Source organism: Podarcis bocagei (assembly GCF_964188305.1).
Source record: "Podarcis bocagei genome assembly, chromosome: 7".
NCBI lineage: Eukaryota > Metazoa > Chordata > Lepidosauria > Squamata > Lacertidae > Podarcis > Podarcis bocagei.
This window is the reverse complement of record NC_138132.1, coordinates 6,692,913-6,717,052: the sequence shown is the minus strand read 5'-3', so window position 1 is coordinate 6,717,052 and position 24,140 is coordinate 6,692,913. Positions and strand designations below refer to the sequence as shown.

At 47.6% G+C, this 24,140-nt stretch overlaps 1 protein-coding gene across 4 annotated transcripts in view; it reads right to left on the bottom strand.

Annotated features, from left to right (window-relative positions):
* LOC308590323 (uncharacterized protein) overlaps window positions 1-24,140 on the bottom strand; it is a 36,176-nt gene that overhangs the window by 2,712 nt on the left and 9,324 nt on the right. For 2 of the 4 annotated variants that reach the window (XM_081200275.1, XM_081200274.1), the window contains exons 3-13: window positions 23,932-24,015; window positions 22,099-22,195; window positions 19,585-19,832; window positions 17,638-17,798; window positions 11,692-11,841; window positions 9,334-9,411; window positions 7,307-7,403; window positions 6,464-6,552; window positions 3,602-3,740; window positions 2,107-2,212; window positions 653-770 (exon numbers count right to left, since the gene is read on the bottom strand). In XM_081200275.1, coding sequence (XP_081056401.1) covers window positions 653-770; window positions 2,107-2,212; window positions 3,602-3,740; window positions 6,464-6,552; window positions 7,307-7,403; window positions 9,334-9,411; window positions 11,692-11,841; window positions 17,638-17,798; window positions 19,585-19,832; window positions 22,099-22,195; window positions 23,932-24,015 — 1,367 coding nt within the window. Of the gene's footprint in view, window positions 1-652; window positions 771-2,106; window positions 2,213-3,601; window positions 3,741-6,463; window positions 6,553-7,306; window positions 7,404-9,333; window positions 9,412-11,691; window positions 11,842-17,637; window positions 17,799-19,584; window positions 19,833-22,098; window positions 22,196-23,931; window positions 24,024-24,140 lie in introns of all 4 variants that reach the window. The other 2 variants (XM_081200272.1, XM_081200273.1) reach the window with 2 other exon arrangements.

The following is a 24,140-nucleotide window of genomic DNA, read 5'->3' as shown; positions in this document are numbered from 1 at the left end:
CCTCTGGCTGGGTTTCCCCAGCCACTCTGGGCGGCTTCCAACAAAGTATTAAAATACAGTGGTCTGTTAAACATTAAAAACTTCCCTCAAGAGGGCTGCCTTCCAATGTTTTCTAAAAGTCTGGTAGTTGTTTTTCTCTTGGACATCTGGTGGGAGGGCGTTCCACAGGGCGGGTGCCACCACCGAGAAGGCCCTCTGCCAGGTTCCCTGTAGCTTCGCTTCTTGCAGCGAGGGAACAGCCAGAAGGCCCTCTTGTAAGGGTGATGCTGTGCCTTTCCTAGATCGGGAGAAATGGGCTTTCACCTGCGATACTTCCTGAACCTCTCCTTTGCCCCGTTAAGTATTGGAGAAGTGAGGTTACAGGGAACCAGGCAGAGGGCCTTCTCGGTAGTGGCTCCCGCCCTGTGGAACACCCTCCCTTCAGATGTGAAGGAAATAAGCAGCTGTCTTCTCTTTAAAAGACATCTGAAGGCAGCCCTGTTTAGGGAAGTTTTTAATATGTAATGCTGCATTGTTTTTAACACTCGATTGGAAGCCGCCCAGATGGGCTGGGGAAACTCAGCCAGATGGGCAGGGTATAAATAATAAATTATTATTATTATTATTGGATGCGCGGGAAAAATCCACAGGCCAAGGCTTAGCAAGACCCTACCTAGCTCACTTTCTCTGAGCTTGTGTGAATGCAGCCAGGCCCATCTCTGCTGGGATGTTGAGACTTCCAAGGCCTCTGGCACCATCTTCTTCGCTTTGGCGGAGGCAGGAAGCGGTTGCTAGGAGACAAAACAAAAGATCCAATCAGAGGCTGGGGTGGGGAAACTTCCCCAGGTCTACTTTCCATAGCAGGAAACCTTTTGGGGGCCACATGCCAGAGGCAGGAAGGTCCAGAGGCGAACGTGGGTGAAACAACTACAGTTGTACCTAGGAAGTCTGACATATACTCGGAGTCGAGAGTGGATTTCATGCTCTTTATTCAGCTCACAGTAGTGAGGAGGAATGAAAGCTCCCCCAAAATATCGGCTTTATATACATTATTTACACAATGGGCTGCACGTGATTGGCTAATTCCAGGATTCTCCTGTAGGCCAATCAGGTTGTGGATTCACTTCCACCTGGAGCTGGATTGGGTGGCTCCTGCGGACCAATCAGACTGCTGCATTGTTCTAGCCAGCGGGAAGGTAAACGGCATTTCCGTGTGCTGCTCTGGTTCGCCAGAAGCGGCTTAGTCTGCTGGCCACATGACCCGGAAGCTGTACACCGGCTCCCTTGGCCAGTAAAACGAGATGAGTGCCGCAACCCCAGAGTTGGCCACGACTGGACCTAATGGTCAGGGGTCCCTTTACCTTTTTAACAACTCTTAGCACCCTTAAACTAGAGTTCCCAGGAAACCATGACTGTTTAAAGAGGCATTATAGTGTTTTAAACATATGGTGCACAGTTGGCCATAGTTTGCAATTACCGTATTTTTCTGTGTATAAGACTAGATTTTTTCCCTTTAAAAAATGTCAAAAATTAGGGGGCATCTTATACACGGATACATGTCCCCCCATTTTCTTAAAACTGAGCCCCCCAAAATAGGGGGCATCTTATACATGGGGGTGTCTTATAGACGGAAAAATACAGTACAGTGGTACCTCGGGTTAAGTACTTAATTTGTTCCGGAGGTCCGTTCTTAACCTGAAACTGTTCTTAACCTGAAGCACCACTTTAGCTCATGGGGCCTCCCACTGCCGCTGCGCAATTTCTGTTCTCACCCTGAAGCAAAGTTCTTAACCTGAGGTACTATTTCTGGGTTGGCGGAGTCTGTAACCTGAAGCGTATGTAACCCGAGGTACCACTGTATTTCATTTTTCTGGTGCCCTGCAGATGTTGTTGGACAAGACCCATTGGTCCTAGCCAGCATGACCAATAACCAGATGGTTTCGCATCCCAAAACATATGGAGAGCAGCAGGTCAGGGAAAGCTCCGTGAGAACAACCAGTTATCACACACAAATTGCTAGCCATTCGCTGCCTCTGCTGGCTGGAACGAGAAGCATGAAAGTACAGAAACAGGAGGATAGATGGGCCATGGAGCATGCGAGGGTCTCTAGCTCTCCGGAGGACTCACCTGATCCTTGCTGTTGCGGGAGAAGATGCGAAAGGATTTGCGCCCTGTGTCCTTTCGCTCAAACGGCGCTGGGGAGCGGCAGGGGGGAGTCAGAGCGGAATGCTTCCTGAAAGGGAAGGGGAGAGAGTGAAGCAGTCAAAATGCTTTGGTCACATGTACATTGAAAGCACGTGACTTCACCCAAAGAATCGTGGGAAGCGTAGTTCTGGGAAGTGTAGCTCTGTGAGGGGATACTCTACAGTTCCCAGGATTCTTTGGGGAAAGCCATGCACTTTCAATGCGGTCCCAGCCGCCTCTCAAAGTTGGCACGTGGCCCCCACAGATGAAGGGAAAATGTGAACAGGCAGGATTGAACTCCTCTTGCAACAGTTGATATGCTGGGAGTTCAAATCCTGCTTTCTGCAGGGGTCAGATGCGTCACCCTGTTCCCTGCAGGGAACCTGCTTAGGCACACAAACTATGCAGGATACCTGAAGGAGCGTCTCCACCCCCATCGTTCTGCCCGGACACTGAAGTCCAGCGCCGAGGGCCTTCTGGCGGTTCCCTCACTGCGAGAAGCAAAGCTACAGGGAACCAGGCAGAGGGCCATCTCGGTGGTGGCGCCCACCCTGTGGAACACCCTCCCATCAGATGTCAAAGAGACAAACAACTACCTGACATTTGGAAGACATCTTAAGGCAGCCCTGTTCAGGGAAATTTTTAATGTGTGATATCTTAGTGTATTTTTGGTGTATTTGTAGAAGCCGCCCAGAGTGGCTGGGGAAACCCAGCCAGATGGGCGGGGTACAAATAATAAACTATTATTATTATTATTATTATTATTATTATTATTATTATTATTATTAAGCACAGGACATCAGACATGGATGGGGCAAGTAGGTGTAGTCTAGGGCAGGGGTCAGCAAACTTTTTCAGCAGGGGGCCGGTCCACTGTCCCTCAGAACTTGTGGGGGCCGGACTATATTTTTTTGGGGGGGAATGAACAAATTCCTGCACCCCACAAATAACCCAGAGATTATAAAAGCACACATTCTACTCATGTAAAAACACACTGATTCCCGGACCATCTGTGGGCTGGATTGAGAAGGCGATTGGGCCAGATCCGGCCCCCGGGCCTTAGTCTGCCTACCCATGGTCTAGGGAAAATGGCCCCCTGGGCAAAATGAGGAGGTCTGGTGGGGCACATTTAGCCTGTGGGTCAGGGTTCCCATGCGCCCATGAACCCTCCTATCTGAAGCTGATATTTATTGGTCCACTTCTGTACCTTGCTCTTCCAAAGAGAACCCAGGACAACTAGCAAAACATTACAAAAACACAACAGACTACAAGAATAGCAAAACATGCAGTGGGAAATTTCTCACCTCCCCCTCTCAGGGCTTTTGGGGAGGGAAGCTTCCACATCTTTGCATACGACAAAGTCTTCCTATCATCAACATCACCCCCACCATAGCTCATCCCTCCCGCCCTCCATGGAAAAACCCACTTGCAACCCCACCTTTGGGGGCGTTTTCTGCCGCTGCTCCTTCTCCTCTGAGTTTTCACAGCCGGTGTCCATGGGTCTCCAGGGAGGCGCCCTAGATCGGAGAACGGACTGGAAGGTCCTCTGGGAGAAACGGGAGCAGGGCTTGTAGGATCTGCGTTGGGAGAACACAAGTATATTTCGTACCGTTTATGGGTTGCTTCCCATGAACACTGTTCTGGGCAACTCAAGAGGCTGATGAAGCGTGTTAGGTCCCCAAAGTTGAGGGCAACAGTCTTCGTGACCATTTGGGTGCCATTTTGAATCAAGATGGCAAACCAAAACATCACTTCAGAGTGACTTAGTGTGTTTTTTTGGGACGAGCTGGGTCCAAACTCACAGATCACATTATAAAAACAACCCACAATATTTTCTGGGAACACCAGGCACTTCTGCCTAGAGTTATATAAAATTAATAAAAACATTTAAAGAATAACTACTTCATGGACTATATGGAACTTGCCGAACTGACTGGGAGACTCCGAGACCAGAGAGAAGAGACGGTGGAAGAAGACTGGAAGAAGTTTAAAGAATATTTTTAAAAATATGTTAATATTTAAATCTTAGAATAGCTTTGGAAGTGGATATAGGCTGTAGGGTTAGAAGTAGAAGATAGTGTATTTTAAAATAGTATTATTTGCAAGTGATAAAATGTGAAGATTTTTATGGTAAAAGTAAGCGTGATTTAAAAAATGGTTAGAAATTATGATATATATAAACTGCTAAAGATGAGGTAAAATGAAAATCAGATTTGGGGACTTGGGGAAGCCCACCTAACAATGTCTAGAAAAAATAAGGATAAGACAAGAATTTGTTTGTATTGTTTGTTTTTCTGTTTGTTGTTTAGTTGCGTTATAAAATGATTAAAAATATAAAAATAAAGAATAACTACTTCAAATCTAATATAGACAATCCCTGTGGTGCCCCGCAAGACGAATGCCTCGCAAGACGGAAAACTCGCTAGACAAAAGAGTTTTCCGTTTTGGAGGTGCTTCGCAAAACGAATTTCCTATGGGCTTGCTTCGCAAGACGACAATGTCTTGCGAGTTCCTGCGGTTTTTCCCCCTCCCCCTTTTTCTAAGCCGCTAAGCCGCTTATCAGCTGATCCGATCAGCAGATAAGCCGCTAAAAGCCGCTAATAGCGCTAATCCGCTAATCCGTCAATGGGCTTGCTTCGCAAGATGAAAAAACCGCTAGACGAAGAGAATCACAGAACGGATTCTTTTCGTCTTGCGAGGCACCACTGTAATCCCTCAGTCACAGGGATTGTTGGCAGAGAAAAGTCTGGAGCAGACATTGAAAACAGGTGAGAAACTATGTCTGACTGAAGCAGAAGACCCGTTGGATCAGTTCATTCTCTAATCAGTTTATGCATAAGGTCCATATATGTGAAAGTGTCTATTCCACCTGTCTGTTCATAGAGTCCAACAATCCACACAAAAGGTTGTTGCAGTTCCACAGAATCCTTTCACAGAGTCTAAGACAAGGACTTCCGGAATATTAGCCTTGTTTCGCCGTCTTGGGCTTCATCAGTAGTATAAACTCATATATGATATCACAGGAAAGTGGATCTTGTAGCATGGTAGTAGCTATGGACCTTATGCATAAACTGATTAGAGAATGAACTGATCCACCGGGTCTTCTGCTTTTTTCGTTGAACTTTATGAGCTACTTCTGTTGAAATCTACAATTCAATACAATGAATAGTATATATTATTATTTTTTCAAACGTACAGCCGGTTACGTCTTGTGTGTTTATTGAATTCCTTTGGACCACAGCAGTGTCATCTAGGCACCCCAAGACCTCAATACACACTGCCCAGTTTTGCACCCCAGGGAAGTCACTTCAGTGATGCTAACACAGCAGTTTGAGTTCACCCCCGGAAGTGCACTCCATTGGCTCTTGAGACAGATGGATGACAACTTGACAAAGGAAGACAGGCGAGACAACAGAGCTTCAGCTTCTTAAAGGCAAGCCTATTGCCTTCCTTCTTAAAACAAACACTGATGTAACAATTTAATGTAAGCGCTGATTCAGGAATCTGTAGCTGATCCATCGTCGCCAGCCTTTTAAACAATTAATCCACAGATTAGGTCTGCATGCAGCCGGCTGTGGCATAGCAGTGAATTTTGAAGCTCGGAAGCTGCAACATCAGGAATCAAAAAATGTAAGCAGCTGTGACAGCATCTTAAAAAGCAGAGTCATCACCTTGCCAACAAAGTTCCGTATAGTTAAAGCCATGGTTTTCCAAGTAGTGATGTATGGAAGTGAGAGCTGGACCATAAAGAAGGCTGATCGCCGAATAATTGATGCTTTTGAATTCTGGTGCCGGAGGAGACTCTGGAGAGTCCCATGGACTACAAGAAGATCAAACCAATCCATTCTGAAGGAAATCAGCCCTGAGTGCTCACTGGAAGGACAGATCCTGAAGCTGAGGCTCCAAGACTTTGGCCACCTCATGAGAAGAGAAGACTCCCTGGGAAAGACCCTGATGTTGGGAAAGATGGAGGGCACAAGGAGAAGGGGACGACAGAGGACGAGATGGTGGGACAGTGTTCTCGAAGCTGCCAGCATGAGTTTGACCAAACTGTGGGAGGCAGTGGAAGACAGGAGTGCCTGGCGGTCTCTGGTCCAGGGGTCACGAAGAGGTGGACACGACTAAATGGCTAAACAACAACAACGTGCTAGCTGTAGTAAAAACACACAGTACGTACTACCAGTTTACATTTGCATAGAGCCATAGAATTTCAGGTAACTGAGCTCTGCTGTGAAATGCATGCAACAAGCACCTCTTTGAGCAAGGTGTGTTTTGTGGGCGGTGGTCACGATATCATTACCTTGCGAGGGACCCACATCCGCTGGCCGATCAAACAGGGGCACAGCATCCCCAAAGAGATCCGTGTTTGCTGGATCCAAGGATGACCTCCTGGCAGTGGGGAACAGGAGAAAAGGATGGGATGAGCGATTTCCCAGGTTTCCAAATTTAATTTACCGTATTTTTCGCTCTATAACACGCACTCGACCATAACACGCACATAGTTTTTAGAGGAGGAAAATCTGTAGGCATGCCACTCGTAGGCATTCCCTCCATAACACGCACAGACATTTCCCCTTACTTTTTAGGAGGAAAAAAGTGAGTGTTATGGTGCAAAAAATACGGTAATATATTTAGAAACTGCGTTCCAAGAGGCAGGGGAAACTCTCCGCCTGGCAAGCAAGCGGGCGGTAGGAATGAGGAGGGAGAAGAGCAGCGGTGGGGGAAACCTGTTGGCCTTTCATTTGACCAGCCCCACACCTGCCGTACACAATACACCTGAGGCAGCTGATCACCAGAACCTGCACAGAAACAGGCACCGAGCTATGAAAAAGAGGTTGCCTGATGTAACAAGAGCGGTGAGGATACACCAAGGGAGGGGGTCTTCCCCAATAAGTCCCTGCAACCTTTTGAGCTGGCCCTAGGTCCCAATCCAAATGGGCTGTGCTCCAAGGGAGGATGGAGGGCACACCCTACCCAGGCTAGACAAGCCCAGCTGGTTTCAGAGGTTACAGGAATCCCAACACAGGGAAAGACTTTCGCTGTGGGTGCAGATGTTTCAATCCTGGCATCTCCAGGTGATCTCCAGGAGAACCCTGCCTGAAACACCTGGGTCCTGCTTTGCGTAAGACAGTTTCCTACGTACCTCTTCTTGGCTGAAAGTTCAGCAGCCCCGGCCACATCATCAGAGGCCTTCCTCTTGGAGTTGAAAGATGCTTTCAGAGTCCTGTGACCTGGGGAGCCTGTGGGTTAAGGGAGAATATTTTCAAGAGGACAAGCATTTGGACAATCCGGTCTATTTCTGTTGTCCAAAATGGGGACACGGAAGACACACACAAGCCACAAAAAGTAATCTCAAGGCTACCAAATGCTCTGCAAGTCAAGTGAGAATCAATCAGCAGCTGATTCAAAATCGGTATCAACAAAGTTATTTATCCAGCGCCACAGTAGCCTCCCCAAATCTCTCATGAGACCCACCCAGATCTAACAAGAATCTAAATCAGCTTTTCTCAAACTTGGGTCGCCCAGATGTTGTTAGACTACAAATCCCATCATCTCAGGCCACCGATCCTGTTAGCTAAGGAAGATGGGAGTTGTGAATGGATGAATTTTATTATTTCGGTCACAGACCAACTCCAGCCCACATACAATATCAAGGAAGTCCTAAAACATGATAGAGATACAGTTGAATTTGCAATTAGGTATAACAGGGACAATACAGATATAGCAACAGTTAAAAATATATATAAATTAAAACTTAGTCACTAACATATAACGTAAAATTATCATCTAAGGCCTTAATCATTATGATTAATGATTAAGCTTGTTCCCTAAGTTTTATGGCAATCGCACAGACTTTAGCTACCCTTAGCGTGATCTCAGGATCCTTGTCCTCTACCAGGGATTTTAGACACTGAAGTTTGGATTCATTTGGAGATTTTTGCACAGCAGGGGTAATAAATACCGAGCGTCTATCCCCATAGAAACGGCAGCGTAACAAGGCATGAGAGACAGTTTCTACCTCCATCAAGTCGCAGGGGCAGACTCGTTCCGCGTATGGTTTACCCTCGAATCTGCCCTGCAGCAAGGCAGAGATGGGAGTTGTAGTCCAACAACATCTGGGGACCCAAGCTTGAGAAAGGCTGATCTAAATCTTCCCAGGGAGTGAGAAAGCAAATGCAGCTGTTGGTTAAAAAGAAATGCTCTACTCCAGAAGCAGCTGCCTTCTTCACAGTCACCCAAGAGAACTTCAAGAATAATTCTTTTGCCAACTGGTTGCCCACAACCAGAAGCAGACTCAAAAGTTCTCTCCCTCAGCTGAGCGCTCTGAAAATTTATTCCTTCAATTTGGCTCATGTCCATCTCCCCAATCCTAAACCCCCATTACAGATAGGGAATAAATTGATTCAGTTCTCATTTAAAGGCGAATTGAATTAATTTGCACTTTCTGAAGGGCTGTTTTCCCTCAGGCGGGGCTGTGAACTGACCTATTGCAGGCCGGATCATCCTCCTGCCACCGAATTGGCCAATGGCAACAGGAATTTAGGGGGCTTTCCCCTGGGCATGGTGCCCAGTAGCTGTGCTTGGCATCATGCCCAGGGCAAGGATAAATGCCTGGCCTGCAGGGCCTTTCGACGTCTTGCTTGCTGTGCCAGTTCTGAAACAGTTCGAAATTTGCACTTCTCCGAATTTTGCGCTACAGTTTCCCGTGAAGTAACGCGTACAAAAACCAGTACTAAAGCGTCTGTATAAAAATGTCCAGATGAGCAAAAACAAAACACACGTGAATGCGTTATTTCAGGGGGAAATGTGTCTATTAGAAGATATCGAATCCTGGTGAATTTTCATGAGGACTTCAGAAAATTGCAAACTGGTTAGGAAGGCTATTGATGGCTAGTAGCTACAATGGCTTCTTTTCTGCCTCCACAACTGAGAGGAATAAATGCTTCTGAAGTTGCTGGAAACCGCAGGCGGGGAAAGGGCTATTGTGCTTGGGGCAAGTTTGCTGGCTTTCTCCAATGTGAGAACAGCATGCTGGACTAAATGGATCTTTGGCCTGATCTGCAGCAGCCTCTTCTTGCGTTCTTAAGTTGGAAATGTGGAGAACTGCGCTCAAGATTAGAAGAAGGGGAAAACCCCAAGAAACTGAAATTCAAGAGGATGTCCACTCACCCTCGCGAATCTCCTGGGAAGGGGCAGCGCAAAGAGCTCGGCCGGTCTTGAACTTGCTCAGGGCTTCGGTGACGATGTCTGAAGGGAAGAAAGGGAGGAAGAGAAGAGTTAAGAGTTTATTTATATATACATTGGTACCTCAGGTTACATACGCTTCAGGTTACAGACTCCGCCAACCCAGAAATAGTGCTTCAGGTTAAGAACTTTGCTTCAGGATGAGAACAGAAATCGTCCTCCGGCGGCACAGCAGCAGCAGGAGGCCCCATTAGCTAAAGTGGTGCTTCAGGTTAAGAACAGTTTCAGGTTAAGAACGGACCTCCGGAACGAATTAAGTACTTAACCCGAGGTACCACTGTATACATATAATTTTTATTCATTTTTCTTTTTCATACATTACATACATCGAATATGAGAAGCCTTTCTTATTGTCCTCTTTAAAGATATCCTTTGATTGTCTATGATGCAGCCAGCTTTCAAAATGTGCTTTTATTTCGTCACATTCTTTCAATTTTAACTTTCCCTTTCAACAACCAGCAATTCTCTATATGTTGGCCACTCTCCTTTCCCCCCCCAATGTTTTAAGTGATAGTGCTTCAATAGGTGATAGCCACCAGGGTGTTTTTGGTTCTAATAAATCTTTATATTTCCCCCATACTTTAAACAACGATCTTATTAAATGGTTGTGGAATCCTTTATGTACTTTTGCTTTTCCATACCAGTGGTAGGCATGCCATCCAAACCTATTATCATGTCCTTCCAAGTCTGTTATTTCCACCCTTTCTAGCTTGATCCAATCTCGGATCCAAACTAGGGGTGCAGCTTCATAATACAATTTTAAGTCTGGAAGTGAGAATCCGCCTCTTTCTTTCACATCTCTTAAAATTTTATTTTTTATCCTTGGCTTTTCCCCATTCCAGACAAATCTTGATATTTCTCTCTGCCATCCCCTGTTATTCCTGGAACAGTTTCAAAGAGAAATAACATCATTGGGGAGAGTTAAGAGTTTAAAAGTTTGAGAGAAACAGGACTGAAACGTTGCAGGGACATTTCAGGAAACCGGGACAAGGTGGTGAGGTGGAACACCGTAGCAGAAAGAAGCCTGGGCAAAGGAGGCCCAGAAATTGAATTCAGGCCTAGACATCGAGAAAGCCTGGCTTGGTTATGGAAGCGGTCCAGTTTTTTCCAGCAGGATACAATTTTGATTGCGGTTATCATCTTGATAATCAAAAGCTGTTTGTTTGTTTTAAAAATCCAACAACTATTCAGATTTGTTGATTTGGTACCCTTTGAAAAAAAGAAAAAGGAAACTCAGTCTCCATCACAGTCACCTTATACAGTGGTACCTCGGGTTAAGAACTTAATTCATTCTGGAGGTCCGTTCTTAACCTGAAACTGTTCTTAACCTGAGGCACCACTTTATCTAATGGGGCCTCCCACTGCCGCTGCGCTGCTACTGTGTGATTTCTGTTCTCATCCTGAAGCAAAGTTCTTAACCCGAGGTACTATTTCTGGGTTAGCGGAGTCTGTAACCTGAAGCGTATGTAACCTGAAGTGTCTGTAACCCGAGGTACCACTGTAGAGACTTTCCCCTGCCTCATCAAAGAATTTGAATTCAGGCCTAGACATCGAGAAAGCCTGGCTTGGTTATGGAAGCAGTCTCGTTTTTTTCCAGCAGGATACAATTTTGATTGTGGCTCTCATCTTGATAATCAAAAGCTGTTTGTTTGTTTTTAAGCCAACAACCTTTCAGATTTGTTGATTTGGTACCCTCCGAAAAAAGAATAAGAAAACTCAGCCTCCATCACAGCCACTTTCCCCTGCCTCTTCAAAGAATTCTTCAAAAGCAAAGTCACTACCCTCACAACAAGGGCAGAGAACCTTTTAATCTCAAGAACGTATTCATTTCAGGATAACCTTTCAGGGGCCACATGCTACTGGTGGGCAGGACGAGAGCCAATGATGATGATGATGATGATTAATTTTCTATCCCACTATTCCTCCCAAAGGACTCAAAACAAGTGACAGAACAATAACAACATCTTATAAACAATTCCAATACAAGTGAAGTTCTGATAAAAGGTGTGTCATGGGCAAGGGTCCCTTGGCGGACATAGCGTTTCAAGTGCAGTGGGCAGACTCTGTTAAATGTGCAGCATAATCAGGCTGTGGAGGGAGCCTACTGGCTAGCGCCCGTGTCATCACCCAACAGAATTCCGAACTAAAAGAAGAAACCATGGCAAATGCTTAATGCTTCGAAAGCAGGTAAGTCTGCATTTCACCAACCAGAGAGAAATTTGGAAGCGCCCCTGATTCCAAACGATCATCCAAGAAGATCTGGGTTGGGTCTTGCATACTCACTGCCCATGCTTCGTTGCCTCCTCCTCCTCCTCCTCCTCCCTTCGACGTGCTTTTCTCCAGCATCTTCTGGGCCTGGTGGGGACAGTCTCTTGGTTTCTGCATCTGAGCAGGCGGCTTGGACTTTTTCCAGGAGAAGCTCGGGAATTGTGCCTGGACGCAAGGGGAGATGGAGAGGGAAAATCAAGAGGGAATAATAATAATAATAATAATACATTTTTATTTATACCCCACCCTCCCCAGCCAAGACCGGGCTCAGGGCGGCTAACAACCAATAATAAAAACAAGTTGCTTAAAATACAATTTAAAAGATTAAGATACAACATTAAAACAATTAGGGAGCAATCTCTTCATAGGAGGAGAAAGGAAAAAGAAAGAGGGGGAGGGAATCAAACTGATTCTAAGCCAAAAGCTAGGTGGAACAACTCTGTCTTACAGGCCCTGCGGAAAGAAATCAGATCCCGTAGGGCCCTGGTCTCATGAGACAGAGCGTTCCACCAAGTTGGGGCCAGTGCTGAAAAGGCCCTGGCTCTGGTTGAGGCTAATCTAACTTCCTTAGGGTCCGGGACCTCTAGGGTGTTGCTATTTATGGACCTTGAGGCTCTCCGTGGGGCATACCGGGAGAGGCAGTCCCGTAGGTACGAGGATCCTAGACCATGAAGAGCTTTAAAGGTCAAAACCAGCACCTTAAATCTGACCCTGTACTCCACCGGGAGCCAATGCAGCTGGAAAAGCACTGGGTGAATATGCTCCCATGGCAGAGACCCTGTGAGGAACCTCGCTGCAGCATTCTGCACCCGCTGGAGTTTCTGGGACAGCTTCAAGGGCAGCCCCGCGTAGAGCGAATTACAGTAGTCAAGCCTGAAGGTGACCGTCGCATGGATCACTGTGGCCAGGTCAGGGCGAGAAAGGTAAAGGACCAACTGCTTGATGCGGCGAAGGTGGAAAAATGTCGCCTTGGCTGTTGCTGTAACCTGCGCCTCCATAGAAAGGGAGGCGTCAAGGATTACACCCAGACTCTTAAAGGAAGGCAATGGCACTAATTGGGCCCCCGCAAGAGAAGGGAGTTGGTCCCTCATCCCCATGCCATCCAGACCCAGCCATAGGACCTCTGTCTTCGAAGGATTTAGTTTCAATCGGCTCCCACGAAACCATCCAGCCACAGCTGCCAAGCATCTGGTCAGTGTGTCGAATCGAATCCGGAAGTTACCAGAGCATGGAGTACTGTGGGCCAAGCCATCTCTATCTGTGGGATGGAACATACGCAGTCAAATACAACATTTCCTGTTTGTCCAGAGTGACATTGGTCCAGCCAGGAGGACTTCCTGTCACACCTGGTCTGAAGCGTCCTCCCCGTGTGTGACCAGGTAGATGGGCGTGACCCTAGCAGACCCCATAAACTAAGGGACAAGTCGCGCAGTCATCCCACCCCCTTCTCTCACTTCTTCTTCGTGTTATACCATCTTGATGTTTTTGCTGTCTGCTGGGTCCCGGCCAGCAGCACATGGGCTCAATTCCCATAAGGGATAAACCCACACTCTCTTCTGTAACTACAAGCTAAAGCCTGCCTTCAGGATCACACAGCGGACTGAATGTGAGTAAACTTCTTATTACTTTTAAGAGAAGGCTATTGTGTCTTTATTCTTTTTAAGAGGGTACAAAGGAACTAATCCAATCTGGACAAGCCAGACTGGATTGCTTATGTGATGGCCTGGGAGGCTGAACTTGAGGAATCCCAGCCTGCACAGGAGTCCCCGCCTCCAGAACCAGCTGGGCTGGGGCTGGGGCATGAGCCTGAAGGGTCCTCACCTGTGCTGGATCCTCAGGTGCAGACACCAGCTGAGTCTGCTCTGGCTCCTGAGGTGATGGAGGACTCATTGCCTGCAGGTGCTCCACTCTCAGCCCCATCAGAGGAAGGTGAGGTTGCCTCTGGGTCCAGTAACCCTCCAGCCTCTCCTGAGCTGCAGAGGCTCAGGGCAGAGAGGCGGAGGGAACCAAGTTCCCGCAGGAGGAGTGCTCGCTTCCAGGCCAGGAGAGGCAAGTCACCAGAGGATTGGGGATACCCTATGCCTTGGGGCAGATAAAAGCCGGCCAGCCCCAGTCCCAAGTTGTGGGAGCAACATTGTTGGTAGCCTGTTCTTGCCTGAACCCTGTCCTGCTCTTCTGCCAGAGTTCCTGACCTCACCCGACTCCCTGCCTTGGACCCCGCTTCACCTTTGACGGACAGCCTCCATACCGGACCCTCGACCTCGGACTGGACTCGGACCTCGCTGCATGGCTGACCCTCGGGACCAGCACAGCTTAACTCAAGAGATTCAGATGAATCTACCAACTATCTTCCTGCAATATACAGGGGGATGCACTCTGCTACCAGCTCACTAGCGTGAGTGAGGAATGATATTATCTAATCCATATATCCTCTCCTACTAGCCACCATCCAAGAGGGGTCACAACTGCTGGACCAACTGGAGCAGGAAACAGGCGTGCCGCCGGTTCTCCGTGTGAGGACATAACAGCAGTTCCAGAGGGAACCTGCTTCTTTTCTCCCCTGGGTTTCCATTTGCTTGCCCTGCCCAGTGGCCAAGGGTATCAGTTCCCCGCCACCGCAATTCACTTCCCTGCTCACACGTTTCGCACTAGTGGAGTTGTCAGGTTGGCTCCGCTGTCCCACCTCCATCCAGCAGAGGGCAGCATGTATATTTTAGTTCAGTGGTGGCCAAGCTTGGCCCTCCAGCTGTTTTGGGACTACAATTCCTATCATCCCTGACCACTGGTCCTGTTAGCTAAGGATGATGGGAGTTGTAGTCCCAAAACAGCTGGAGGGCCAAGTTTGGCCATCACTGTTTTAGTTAGTACACAAGCTCAGCACCGCTTGTTTTTCAACAAGCCTGTCGTTTTAGACGCCGTACACTAGGGGTCACGCAAAACATTCATTTTGATCTACACACACACACACATTTCACTTCGGAAGTACAATTAGGAAGGTGATAGTCATTTTGTTGGCAATCTGAAATTGATAGTCTAGGGCTGCCAAACATCTGGGATTTCCCGGACATAGCCGGGATTCGGCTGTTGGAAACAGTGTCTGGGCGGAAATTGTTTTAATGCCCAGGAAAATCTGGATGTATGGCAACCCATGTCGGAAGTGTTGATTTTTTTTGGTGAATTTCCTTTAAAACAGCTCAAAAACTTCTCTTTTATTTTTGAGATTTTGTAGCAAATAAATAAATAAATAAATCTCAAGAACTTTGCCAAAAAAAAGCTTTGTGTCTGGATTTTCAGTTTTTGAAATATAGCAACCCTAGGATTCACACTTTGGCTTCCAAAGGTCCCAAGTTCAATCTCTGGCATTTAGGGAAGTTTTTAATGTTTTGTTGTGTTTTTAATATTCTGTTGGGAGCTGCCCAGAGTGGCTGGGTATAAATAATAAACTATTATTACAGTGGAACCTGGGGTTACGGCAGGGATGCATTCCGGAGGCCCCGCGGCAACCCGAAAACGACGCAACCCAAAGCATCTCGTCTGCGCACAGGCCCATGATTTAGTGCTTCTGTGCATGCGCAAACGGCGCAAACCCAGAAGGAACCCATTCCAGTACTTCCGGGTTTGCGCCGGTCTCAAGCCGAGGGTGACGTAAGCTGGAGGCAATGTAACCCAAGGCTCCACTGTATATTACTATAGTAGTAGTAGTAGTAGTAGTAGTAATTTATTATTTATACCCCACCCATCTGGCTGGTTTCCCCAGCCACTCTGGGCGGCTTCCAACAGAATGTTAAAATACAATAACCTATTAATCATTAAAAGCTTCCCTAAACAGGGCTGTTTACAGATGTCTTCTAAAAGTCTGGTAGTTGTTTTTCTCTTTGACATTTGGTATAGTATAGTATAGTATAGTATAGTATAGTATAGTATAGTATAGTATAGTATAGTATAGTATAGTATAGTATAGTATAAGACTGCTGCCAGTCAGTATAGACCAGGGGTAGGCAACCTAAGGCCCGGGGGCCCGATCCGGCCCAATCGCCTTCTCAATCCGGCCCACAGACTATCCAGGAATCAGGATGTTTTTACATAATAATAATAATAATAATAATAATAATAATAATAATAATAATAATTTATTATTTATACCCCGCCCATCTGGCTGGGTTTCCCCAGCCACTCTGGGCGGCTTCCAACTGAATATTAAAAACAGTACAGCTTCAAACATTAAAAACTTCCCTAAAGAGGGCTGCCTTCAGATGACTTTTAAAAGTAAAATAGTTGTTTATTGCTTTGACATCTGCTGGGAGGGCGTTCCACAGGGCAGGCGCCACTACCGAGAAGGCCCTCTGCCTGGTTCCCTGTAACCTTACGTCTCGCAATGAGGGAACCGCCAGAAGGCCCTCAGTGCTGGATCTAAGTGTCCAGGCAGAACAATGGAGGTGGAGACGCTCCTTCAGGTATACTGGACCGAGGCCATTTAGGGCTTTAAAGGTCAGCACCAACACTTTGAATTGTGCTCGGAAACGTACATGAGTAGAATATGTCCTTTTATTTAAAATGCATCTCTGGGTTATTTGTGGGGCACAGGAATTTGTTCATTCCCCCCTTCAAAATATAGTCCGCCCCCCCCCACAAGGTCTGAGGGACGGTGGACTGGCCCCCTGCTTAAAAAGGTTGCTGACCCCTGGTGTAGACAATACTAGGGATGGGGAGAAAATTGGTTTGATTCCCATCTGTGTCTCCTCTCCCAGAAGTCAAAAAGAGCATTAAGGATAGGGTTAGTTTAATGCTCCGTTTAGAGGGAAGTGAGGGGGGAGGCAAGGGGAGCTCATAAACCTGAGAAGGTAGACCATCTAGGAGGAGAAAACCTCTGCTGCCTTGTGGGAAATCTTCAGGAGATGTAAAGCCTCAGGAGTAAACCCTACACAAATCTGGAATGAAATCCCTAAGGTGGTTGGGTGGCACCTTGTACGCCTCCTTCCGGCAATTCCTGCAGCCAAGCAGGTGCCAAAAGTCTTGCTCTGTCGCTCTGTCTTCCTTTGGACCACAAGATGACAAGCACACCCTTTTCAGATGACACCCCCCCCCAGCCCCTGGATTTACCACCACCTTTCATTTTGCATCCCTAAGAATCAGGAGTGGTCTGCACTTCCTCCCAGGTAAACCCACCCAGAAAGAAGAGGAAGCTACACTTGGAAATGGACAACAGGAAAAAGGAGGTGAGGCAAGGAAGATTAAGGATGGGGAGAGAGACATGGGAAGCTGCACAGACGAGGAGATAAGAGACAAGGAAAAATGGAATAGCCCATAGACTGTCATACGGCAGACAGCGTGTCACATGGCACAGTATTTAGAAAACCTTTCTAAGTTACTATCAACTAAGCCGGTTTTTAGCATCGCATCAACTGACCTATTGCACCATCAGTAGAAACTGTTAGGAGCTCAGCCTACACTCGAGTAGGACCCTGGCAGAGACACATGCCTGACTGGCATGTTCTCTCCCTCCTGGTAGATCGTTCAGGAGCTTCAAAAGCTTTCTTCTGCCCGAACATCACAGTGACTGATGCCAACAGACATTGGCACATTTAGGGATCCGCAGAGTTTGTGCATCACGTGTAACAGACCTCAGCAACTCAGCATTTTGGCTAATCTACTTTATTTACATATAAACACACACGGAGCACTGCAACATGGCTCCCTCTCTCTCTCTAGCATCAGACAGCAAAGAGGAAAAGAACAAAGGACAGTAGTTCCACTTCATGGAAAATAGTAACACAAACATCCTGTCTCCGTCACTTCCCACTCTGTGGAGTCGAAACATCCACTGTCATGTGATAGACAACAATCCCATGACTGCAATCATGGAGCAGGAATTCTAACAGAAACATCATGCGGTTCCTTTAAAAACAGGGGGGGGGGGAGGAGCAAATTTTGAGACTGTGCAGATGAGCCCATCGGACTTACCAATCTCCGCCGCGTGGCTGATCAAAGTGTGGACCACGGCTGCCTGCCTTTGCAGCTGCTCCTCAGCTCTGCTGTCCAGCTGGCTGCAAACCTCGTTGGGGAAGAGGGTGGGGGCGAAGATGACCGCTAGGTTGGCCAAGTCCATTTTGTTCTGGGCGCACCTGGGATTGCGAGGGAGGAGACAAGAGATTGGCAAGAGAGAAAGGGAGTCTCCTCAAACAGGAATTTGGGGGTGGTACCTCTGTCCTGTACCTACTAGCCTTGAGGTCTAGTAACTTGCGCTAAAGCTGGGATTCTCCGTGCCGGGTTATATTTTGATCTTTCATTAGCATGTGTGTGGGTGTTACACGTAGCCTTGCTGGTATGTGGACAGAGGTAAAGGTAAAGGGACCCCTGATCATTAGGTCCAGTCGACTCTAGGGTTGCAGTGATCATCTTGCTTTACTGGCTGAGGGAGCCGGCGTACAGCTTCCGGATCATGTGGCCAGCATGACTAAGCTGCTTCTGGTGAACCAGAGCAGTGCACGGAAGCACCGTTTACCATCCCGCTGGAGTGGTACTATTTATCTACTTGCACTTTGACATGCTTTCGAACTACTAGGTTGGCAGGAGCTGGGACTGAACAACGGGAGCTCACCCCATCGCGGGGATTCAAACCGCCGACCTTCTGATCGGCAAGTCCTAGGCTCTGTGGTTTAACCCACAGCGCCACCCGCGTCCCAAGGTATAGTATGAGACTGATATTTTCTAATTTTTATGGTTTACCGCACATTGTAATTGGAGTGCTATTTTGTGTCATGCAGCTTTTCGGACTGATGAAGCGTGTAGCAAAACCTGTAATATATCTGGAGAACAGGTCTCCTTTTGCCCACTTGCGTTATTCTCACCAGGGTCGTGGCTTTGATTTGCCTTCCCGTGACTTTGTGTTTCCAGCTCAAGACCCATTGAAGAATATCTCATCCAGTCCAATCTTTGAAAAACAGCTTTGAAAAACTTTTTCATATTCTCCAGTGCGCTACCCTTGCTGCTGTGGCGACACGGGGTTGCCGTTCTGTGATTGGACTTACACTGCTTGTTGAACGGTTCATTTATCCAGTCTGTATAACGTTTACTGCACATGTAACTTCTTAAGATATAGTTGTACATTTATCCATGTTTACAGTACCTCCAGGCTTTGTCTCGCACATGGCACCTTATTATGTTTGTTGTTTGAATGGTTATAAGTCTATCTCTATTCTAGCTATTATTCTAGTAAATTTGGTTTTATACTTATAAGCCAGTTTGTGGTGGTGTTGTTTTGTTGCAAACATAGCTGTCAACTTACAGATTTGAAAATAAGGGACCAGCAGCCTCGAAAATAAGGGATCAGCAGCCAAAATAAGGGATTTTCAGAGCACAGGTATGTTCAACTTCTGAGCCCCTCTGAGCCAAAGGCAGAAAGCCCAGCCAGCAGCCAAATGAAGCCTCAAGCCTCAAGGAAAACCACCGTCACCTCTCCGCTGGGAAGCACTGAGCAAAGGCGAGTCCCCAGGCAACGTGGCCGATTTGATCGGCACAAGGCATGCAAGCTCCACCCCCCAGTCGTTCTTAGACTCCTTATTGGGTGAGCAACACAGTTGGAGCCTCCCTCCTCCCTGGCCGGCAGAGAGGGAGGGAGAGGAGCTGCTTCCTTTGAAACCCGGGAAATTTAAGGGACATCATCAATAAGGGACAGCAGCGGGACATGGCGCTGGGATAAAGGACTGTCCCGCCAAATAAGAGACGCTTGACAGCTATGGTTGCAAAAGGTATGCTTCAAAGTGCGCTGAAATCTCAGGAACCAGAACAATGGGAAGCAGGATAAGGGTACAGCTTGGAGTGGCTAGGTGGTCTGGTTGTCGGCTGAGAACGAGGACAAACCCTGGGCAGGAATTAAGGGCACAAACTGGTCCTTCCCCATTGACCCACCTGGAAGCCACGTCCTGCAGGAACCTGAAGAAATAGCGGAGGAGATCGGTGCTTCTTTGGGGCAGCAGGGAGGTGAGCAGGAGAGTCAGGGGTTCGCTGTCCTCTTGCTGCTGGACCTGGCAGAAAGGCCCCTGGATGCCAGCTGGGATCAGGGGCTCAGGGAGGTCCCTCAGGAACTGCTTCACCAAGGTGGCCACGTCGCACGGGAGAGCCATCGCCAAGCAGCGCTCGCCAGCCTCCAGCCGAGCCTGGAAAGGATGCAAAATGTGAAGAAGGGGAGGAGGCGAACCTTCAGGGAAGCAGCTTCCTTGGTCTACTTTCCCAGCTCTGAGTTATCAGCAAGAGGATCTGGAAGACCCAACAGTTCGTATCTGGTGGTGCAATGGTCTGGGGTCAAAAGGGGTCAAAGGCCCTGTTATGTACTGAGTTGAATAGGATCCAAAATGCAGCAATCTGATTGGTCCTAGAACAGTAGGATCCAAAATGCAGCAATCTGATTGGTCCTAGAACAATAGGATTCAGAAAGCAGCAGTTTGATTGGTCCTAGAACAATGCAGCAGTCTGATTGGTCCGCAGGAGCCACCCAATCCAGCTCCAGGTGGAAGTGAATCCACAACCCGATTGGCCCACAGGAGAATCCCAGAATTAGCCAATCATGTGCAGCCCATTGTGTAAATAATGTATATAAAGCAGATATCATGGGGGAACTTCCATTCCTCCTCACCACTATGAGCTGAGTAAAGAGCATGAAATCCACTCTCGACTCCGAGCACATTTCACTGACGACAAAGGTGGGATCCCGCTGAGCTGGTCCTATTGTTCTAGGACCAATCAGACTGCTGCATTTTAGATCCCATTCAACTCAGTACATAACAGGCCCACTATTATTTCTGCAGCTGGGTCCCCCTCTCCAGCGTCCAACAACCACCTAGTCAGCAGGAAAGTGGAGCTTTTAGCTGCATTTAGGAACCCTGAAAATACAAAGTGCTTCAGTTTCAAGGGAACAGCGTGCAAGTTCTGCTATGTATAATGTTGCAAACCACTCTGAGATCTACGGATGAAGGGTGGTATTCAAATTTAATAAATAATAATAAAAATAACTTCATGGAAAGCACATCTTAAGTCGCTCCCAAAGACAATATTTGAGCACTCCAAATTATTTGCCCGTGCCAACCTCTACTAAAAGTCCTTTTTCAAATTGCCTATTAGCCAAGAGTTTGCATTTCTTTAGGAAATGCCTCTCCTAATCCAGCTGCCGACCAGCTTTGCTGAGCGACGCAGAGTTTTAAAAGGAGGAGGAAAGGCAACTAAAAACGCCCTCCCTGTAGGTAGTCTTTCCACTCCCTTTGCTCCTAGAAACCTGGTCCCTCTGTTGGTGGGTTTGTGGAGAGAGTAGCAACTAACGGACCTGGCTTACTCATGTTCCCTTGTTCCAATGGTTCTACTCTGAGCAGAACTAGCGTTGCATGCAACACAGTAAAAGGAAATTGTTACTTCCTTTTACTGACATTGACCCCCAAACCTATTTGACCTTGCACCCCCCACCTCTCCCCAAAATGGTTTGTTTTTAAGAACCGCATAATAGATCCTATCCACTCCATCTAAGATTATTTTAAACTCTCCCCTTTTCCTCCCACGTAGGAGAGCGAGCAAGTTCGTAAGAGCAAAAAAAAACCCGAAAATGTTTTACTGGCAAGGCGATTTCTCAAGTTCCCCTCTCCTTGAGCAAATCTCTCCTGATAGGGATGTCAAAACATCTGCAACTCACTGCCAGTGTCGTCAGGAGAGGCCTGGCAAGACTGGCATTCTGCAGGTGCCAGGAGCTGGGAACTGGGAACATGATGAAAGGTAAATTTTGGGGGACACACAACCTCTAGCTCAGGGGTCAGCAAACTTTTTCAGCAGGGGGCTGGCCCACTGTCCCTCAGACCTTGTGGGGGGCCAGACTATATTTTGAAAGGGGGGGGAGAGAACGAATTCCTATGCTCCACAAATACCTCATGTTACGTTTGCTTCATGTTACATTCTTTCAGGTTCTGTCCCGCGGCGACCCGGAAGTACCAGAAAGGTTTACTTCTTGGGTTTCGCCGCTCGCGCATGCGCACAAGCGCCAAATCGCGCTGCGCATCTGCGCAGATACGGCACTTCAGGTTGCGCTCTTTTCATGTTGCGAACGGGCCTCCAGAACGGATCCCGTTCGCAACCCGAGATACCACTGTAACCCAGAGATGCATTTTAAATAAAAGGACACATTCTACTCATGTAAAAACACCAGGAAGGCCCCACAAACAACCCATAGATGCATTTGAAATCAAAGGACACATTCTACTGGGGAAGCCCAGCCAGATGGGCGGGGTATAAATAATAATAATTATTATTATTATTATTATTACTCATGTAAAAACACGCTGATTCCCAGACCATCCGCGGGCTGGATTTAGAAGGCGATTGGGCCAGGCCTTAGGTTGCCTACCCATGCTCTATCTCCTGCACATCTCCAGCTCTGCGTTTTACCTTCAAGGCTTTGATACGAGTCATGGATCCACATTTTCGGAAGAGCCCTTCCACATGAAGATGGGGTCGGAGCAGCTCGCAGGCGTCCACAAGGAACCTTGGGTGGAAATGCAAAGAGGCCGCAATGAAGCAACATGGAATCTTTGGAGATGGGCATGACTACTTATGGAATGAGAGGGAGTCAACAGATAAAGGTGGGGGCTGAAATTCTGTTACAGGTTTGGGGCGAGGTCAGTCTGGATGATGTCCGTGGGTCCCTGTGATCCTGTACCTGTGAGGTTAGACTGCGCAAGAGGAAACCTTGTGAACCAGCCAAACCAAACCCTTAACAAATCCTTAGCAAGCCAGGTAAAGGTAAAGGTAAAGAGACCCTTGACCGTTAGGTCCAGTTGTGACCGACTCTGGGGTTGCGGGGCTCATCTTGCTTTGTTGGCTGAGGGAGCCGGCGTACAGCTTCCGGGTCATGTGGCCAGCATGACTAAGCCACTTCTGGCAAACCAGAGCAGCGCACGGAAATGCCGTTTACCTTCCCGCCGGAGTGGTACCTATTTATCTACTTGCACTTTGACGTGTTTTCGAACTGCTAGGTTGGCAGGAGCAGGGACCGAGCAATGGGAGCTCACCCCGTCGTGGGGATTCGAACCGCCGACCTTCTGATTGGCAAGTCCTAGGCTCTGTGGTTTAACCCACAGCACCACCCGCATCTGCCAGCAAGCCAGTTTTTTTAGAGAACACCATAACTTTGGATTTGCTATAGTTAACTGTTAATCGTTCAGCATTACAATAAACAGTGAGAGTTCTTAGAAGTTTTCTTAGGCTTACAAAGGAGAAGGAAATTAGAACTGCGTCATCTGCATATAAGAGAACCGGGAGGGGTGTACCAGCCAATTTAGGGGGGTGGGCATTTTCTTTCTCCATGTTTCCTACTAAGGAGTTAATATAGAAGTTGAATAAGGTAGGCGCAAGGATGCAGCCTTGTTTAACACCATGGGGGGTTTGGATTTCCTTGGATAAATGGCCGTCGGTCACACCTAACCCGGACACGAGTGTTTTTGTATAAACTGTGGATGAGACACAGTAGACATCTGTCTATGTTTGAGGTGCTTAAAATGTAAAGGTAAAGGGACCCCTGACCATTAGGTCTAGTCGTGACTGACTCTGGTGTTGCGGCACTCATCTCGCTTTACTGGCCGAGGGAACCGGCGTACAGCTTCCGGGTCATGTGGCCAGCAGGATTAAGCCGCTTCTGGCGAAACAGAGCAGCACCCGGAAACGCCATTTACCTTCCCGCCGGAGCGGTACCTATTTATCTATTTGCACTTTGACGTGCTTTCGAACTGCTAGGTGGGCAGGAGCAGGGACTGAGCAACGGGAGCTCACCCCGTCACAGGGATTCGAACCGCCGACCTTCTGATCAGCAAGTCCTAGGCTCTGTGGTTTAACCCACAGCACCACCCGTGTCCCTTTTGAGGTGCTTAGTTTTCCCCAAAGCCTATCTCAATGTCACCCAGTAGCTGCATGTGGAGGAGCGGGGAATCGAACCCGGTTCACCAGATTACGAGTCCACCGGTCTTAACCACTACACCACACTGGCTCCTGTGTTCGTAACACCAAGGTATTAAGTTCATAAACCACTATATGGGGAAATTACCCAGGGTTCTCTCCTCTGACATAAGGCAGGAGTGCCGCATTTTCTCCATGGCGGACAGAGGCATTGTGGGAAAGGATGGTTTGGGCTCCTCTTGGTCTAAGACTCACACAATTCAAACAAGGTTGTCACTCATTGCAACAGGGAGCTGGTGATCTGGGGTGTGTGTGTCGCACGTTACTCACTGTGGCACCCCTTCTACATGCTCCGAAAGGGGCAGCAGGTGCAGCGGAACGCCAAACAGACCACCGGATGGAGGAGGCAGAGTGCTGTTCTCCTGAAAGAAAGCAAACATTAATCAAGCTTTTCAGGGAAAGTTTATTCATCTGAAGCATTTGAACGTCCCTCCTTCAGCCAAAGAGAAGTCTCCCCAATTGGCTTACTAATACAACAG